This window comes from Austrofundulus limnaeus, unplaced genomic scaffold (assembly GCF_001266775.1).
Source record: "Austrofundulus limnaeus strain Quisiro unplaced genomic scaffold, Austrofundulus_limnaeus-1.0 Scaffold69, whole genome shotgun sequence".
Classification (NCBI taxonomy): Eukaryota; Metazoa; Chordata; class Actinopteri; order Cyprinodontiformes; family Rivulidae; genus Austrofundulus; species Austrofundulus limnaeus.
Genome location: NW_013952471.1, coordinates 151,179 through 156,632, shown reverse-complemented (window position 1 = coordinate 156,632; position 5,454 = coordinate 151,179). Strand labels below are relative to the sequence as shown.

The 5,454-nt window shown below is 40.2% G+C and overlaps 1 protein-coding gene across 2 annotated transcripts in view; it reads right to left on the bottom strand.

Annotated features, from left to right (window-relative positions):
* The window catches only part of LOC106518971 (isocitrate dehydrogenase [NADP], mitochondrial), a 14,750-nt gene that overhangs the window by 1,720 nt on the left and 7,576 nt on the right, over positions 1–5,454 (bottom strand). For both annotated transcript variants that reach the window (XM_014010421.1, XM_014010422.1), the window contains 5 exons: positions 3,774–3,934; positions 3,545–3,688; positions 3,317–3,453; positions 3,076–3,227; positions 2,869–2,981 (listed from right to left, as the gene is read on the bottom strand). In XM_014010421.1, coding sequence (XP_013865875.1) covers positions 2,869–2,981; positions 3,076–3,227; positions 3,317–3,453; positions 3,545–3,688; positions 3,774–3,934 — 707 coding nt within the window. The remainder of the gene's footprint in view (positions 1–2,868; positions 2,982–3,075; positions 3,228–3,316; positions 3,454–3,544; positions 3,689–3,773; positions 3,935–5,454) is intronic.

Genomic DNA, 5,454 nt, shown 5'->3' with positions numbered 1-5,454 from the left:
GGGTTCGATCGAACCCAGGTTAAGAACCACTGCTGTAGGATGTTCAGTTTTATCATTTTTAAACTTAAAGTTTAAAAATATATTACACTGATGGGGCCATTTTATTTACACACAACACATTCTGGGTAAATGATGACGTGGATAGGTCCTCGGTGCGAGGCTGCTAGTGAGCTATATCCACCCTGAAGGTTAATCTTGGACAATATCTGATGATCGACTCTTTTAAATGAAACCAGAGAGCGTTGACAGAGAGGAGAAGGTAGAAATGACTCAGCCTGGAACTGAAAATATGGATGGAGGACAACAGTTTAGCTTGTTTGTCGCACTAGCGCTGAGCTAATACATATAAGACAATACAGCATCAGGGCTAATGCTAAAGCCAACAGGCTAAGCTGAGGTTCTTCTTCCATGAAGCAGCTCTGTTGTCCTCCATCCATATTTTCAGTTCCAGGCTGAGTCATTTCTACCTTCTCCTCTCTGTCAACGCTCTCTGGTTTCATTTAAAAGAGCCGATCATCAGATATTGTCCAAGATTAACCTTCAGGGTGGATATAGCTCGCTCACGCAGAGGACCTATCCATGTCATCATTTACCCAGAATGCTTTGTGTGTAAATAAATCGGCTCCATCCATGTTAAAATATATTTTTAAAATTTTACAAAACTAAACATCCTGCAGTATTTTTACTGTCTTTATTTCACAGTTAAAACAAATGTTTATCAAATAAAGTTAAAAATATTAATTTGTTTCTTAAAACTAATGAAAACCATTAAAAACAGCAAAGTAAATTAATTATTGAATAATAAAGGTGCAAAAAGAAGAAGAAAAATACCATATATCTGCCCCTGTTAAAAAACAACTTCCTCCAAGCACTAACATCATGTGAGGTCTTTGTTATAAAATCTGACCTGCAGCTCTGCTTTAAAAATAGCCGGGTTGTCCCTTTATTTAACCTGGCTCTGACACTGACCCAGCTGTTTGCAGGTGACGTGCTGCACGTGCAGCGTATCCTCGTGAGAACAGTTATTTTTTAAACTAAAAACATGATTTGTGCGCACAACAGATGGAAAGGATCGGTCTGAGCTGTGATAATGGAGCTGACTTCAGTCTGACCTCGGCCCCTTTATCTCAAAATATCTGTTTATTGAACTCATTTGGCTGCATCTCGCACAAACTTTTGCCTTTCCCCCTCTTAGTTTCTCTGCTCCATAAATCTCTTTCTCCTTTCTTTCTAACATGTTTGTTAATTTTACCAGCGTGGCTCACCTGTTTTCTTTATCTTTTTTAATTTGCATATTCTCCCGGCTCCACAGAGCCGCTGTTTACAGGCAGAGAGAAGGTTGGTGCGAAAACACAGACTGGATAACAACCTGGCATGTCCCTGTGTGTAACACCACGGGTTGCGGTGAAAACATGGACTGGATAACAACCTGGCATGTACCTGTGTGTAACACCACGGGTTGTGGTGAAAACATGGACTGGATAACAACCTGGCATGTCCCTGTGTGTAACACCACAGGTTGTGGTGAAAACATGGACTGGATAACAACCTGGCATGTCCCTGTGTGTAACACCACAGGTTGTGGTGAAAACACACACTGGATAACAACCTGGCATGTCCCTGTGTGTAACACCACGGGTTGCGGTGAAAACATGGACTGGATTTATATCATCAATACTCGTATTGAAATGAACTGTAAACTGGACCAGAGTTGAGTTTTTGGCGTAAGTCCTCAGCGTGAGAAAGTGGGGGTGTGGCGTGAAAGCGTGTAAGACCCTCAGATGCGTGTGTGTCACTCTCAATGCGTGAGACTTGAGAGCCCTGTTAACAGGGCTGTGATTAGCTGTTACTAGCTGCGTTTCCATTGACCGTGAAAATGCGCAAATTAGAATTTTGAAAATAAATTTGCTCAATGGAAACACGTCAATTTCGAAAAATACTACGTTTTTCGACAAAATGTTTTTGCGCTAGGATGAGGTGGTATTTTGGCCGTATCGAAATTGGAGTTTTTTTGCAAAACTGCAACGGAAACACTTTTTTCACATCACGGGAGTCACGTGATCAACAACCGGCTGTTTCTACTGGCGAAAAAGACAATGACGAAGAAGATAACAGGAAGTAGAAATAGTAGTAATATCACAGAAGTAGTAAAAGAAAGTAATAAACTCACCGACTACAATTTCCCAAAAACACAGCATACGTAGCCACTCCCAAGTAGGGGCTTGTCACTGGAAAGCCTCGATAAAAGACGCCGACATCTCCTCTAATAATGAGCGCTAGTGTCGCGGTAGCAACATGCTATGTGTTTACATCCATCACCGCCATGTTTGTAATGACTTATTGCGAGAACAAAAGTATTCATGCGTGACTTTAACAGTATTTCTTACTTAATGGAAACACTGAGGTGCGAAACTGTTTTTTCAACATTAGCAGAATATCAACAAAATTTTGCACGCATTTGCAATGGAAACGCAGCTAGTGTTAGCTTCTGTAAGCTTTTTGTACATGTTTAGCAGTTAAGCTTTGGCGAAAGCTATATTTTTAGTTAGTACATTATGAGTTAGCAAAGTTAACGTTTTGGTTAGCTGTGCCCATCAATGCATTCAACCAAGAGAAATCAATCACTTACTAATACAGGCCTGGTGGGTGGCTAGGACGTACTCCCCCGCAGCCAGGCTACGTGTTGTTTATTTAGGGCCAGTGCCAGGCTAGGACCTACCCTGTCATTAAAACATGTTTCTGTACTGCAAACACCCTCTGACTCCACAACCACATTAGGAGCACTACCACCAGCCTGGCAAGTTTTCTGGGGGCAACCCCACCTCCCTCTAACACTAAAACTACCCAGCAATGACCCAGACGTCTTACTATTTGATGTTCACGGTAGTGCCTGGTGACGGTGCCATGAGCAGCCTCCGCCTCGATCGTCTTACCGTCAGGACACACCAGGACTGACGTCATGAGACCCAAAGATCCAAAACCTGAATGCAAAGCAAAATATGTCCTTAAAAGATAAAATAAATAAATAACGAGGAAGAACTTCAGCTGCTTGGCATCATTAACTAGCTGCAGTACCTTGAGCCAGAATATCTGACTGTACATCTCCATCATAGTTTTTACAGGCCCAAACAAATCCTCCGGAGGACTTCAGGACCTGGGCCACCATGTCATCAATGAGTCGGTGCTCGTACCAGATCTTCAGCTTATCGAACTCGGGCTTGTACGACCTGAAGGAACATAAATAATGACAGTTTAACTTAGAGGATTGGTGGTTTTTAGAGGGAAAAAACAAAAAATAATCAGTTGTGCTTCTTACGCCTCAAAGATTTCCTGGAAGATGTCTTTGAAACGGCCATCGTAGGCCTTCAGGATGGTGTTCTTGGTGCTCATGTACAGAGGCCACTTCTTCTGGATGGCGTACTGGAAGCAGCTGTGAGCGAAACCAGTGATGGACTGCACAAAGAAAATGTGAGTCCAAGGTCAGAAAACAAACACTTGGAAGATTTTTTTTTCCAGGTTTCCCTCCATTTAAAAACCGTCTCACCTCGTCAGTGTTGTACATCCCCAGCCCGCAGCCCCCGGCCGTGAAGTTGTACACGTCCCACTCCTGCTGCTTGCTCCCGTCACTCGGGCAAAAAACAAGCTTAAATTTTCCAGGCTTTTCCACAACAAAGTCCGTGGCCCTGTACTGTTCAAATCAAACATTAGTATCAAAGCATGTTTACCTTTCTACTATGAAAAAAAGAAAAATACACATTCATCTGAATTAATACCTGATCACCAAAAGCATGTCTGCCAATCGTTATCGGTTGAGTCCAACCAGGAACGAGGCGAGGAATGTTCTTACAAAGGATCGGCTCTCGAAAAACCGTGCCGCCCAGGATGTTCCTGATGGTTCCGTTGGGACTCTTCCACATCTTCTTCAGTTTAAACTCTAAAATAAGATTACGGGTCTGATATTTGAAGACGTAATCATGACTTACCATCAAATACAGACTAAAAATGCAAATGATTTGTACATGTTGGACATAAATGAGCAGAGAGGTTGGCACGGCTAACCAAAATGCTAGCTTTGAAATGCTAAACAGGTAAGAAGATTACTTAAAGCTAATGCTAACTGCTAACTCGAGGTCTGTCATTTGAACAATGACGTGGTTTCCACAGAAACATCAGACTCTTGGCTAAAAGCTCATAAAAACTGTTTCTACGTCCACCAAACAGTAAAAAAAAACATAAGCAGTTGAATCAGAAAACAACTTTCGACAAAGTGACGTAAACAAAATTCTTGGGTCTATTCGCTCAGCTCCGCGGCTCCTTCATACACAACCAATGTGTCTGCTGAAAGTTTCATCAATCCAACCAGGATTCACTCAAACACAAGCAAATAAAACAGGAATTACGTCTCGGGAATATCCATCTCCTCTGAAACATAAATCCACTGGGATAAAACCATACAAACTGAATAACTACATCTCCTAAAATGCTTTAGAGCATTTTCCCCTGACAGCACTTGTCTGACCATATTGCAAAGATTTGAGACGACGAAGGCGACTGTCACTGTCTGTGGCACACATCTTCTTTTCTTCCAGGGGAAGACTAACACACAAACTAACAAACAACACACAAACTAACAATATTAGATGCACACACAAGGCGCATGATGAAGGAGTGGCATGTAGGGGTGTAACAATACATCAATCTTTATCGATATATCAGTTTGATGGTTCATGATTCAGTTATATCGATGCAAAATGAAAATTTCATATTCTCGATGTGAATCGATATATCAGGGGTCTGAGGCAGCATGACCCAGAGCACCTGTTCTCCTACGTTTGTTATGTTCTGTCTTCTTCTGAATGGGTGTTCTGAACTGTAATTTCATTGTGCTCTGTACAATGACAATAAAGGTCTATCTTATCTTATTGTATCTTATCTCATCTTATCTTATCTTATATCGTATCTTATCGTGTCTTATCTTATATCGTATCTTATCGTATCTTATCTTATATCGTATCTTATCTTATCTTATATCGTATCTTATCGTATCTTATCTTATATCGTATCTTATCGTATCTTATCTTATATCGTATCTTATCTTATCTTATATCGTATCTTATCGTATCTTATCTTATATCGTATCTTATCGTATCTTATCTTATATCGTATCTTATCTTATCTTATATCGTATCTTATCGTATCTTATCTTATATCGTATCTTATCGTATCTTATCTTATATCGTATCTTATCTTATCTTATATCGTATCTTATCGTATCTTATCTTATATCGTATCTTATCGTATCTTATCTTATATCGTATCTTATCTTATCTTATATCGTATCTTATCGTATCTTATCTTATATCGTATCTTATCGTATCTTATCTTATATCGTATCTTATCTTATCTTATATCGTATCTTATCGTATCTTATCTTATATCGTATCTTATCGTATC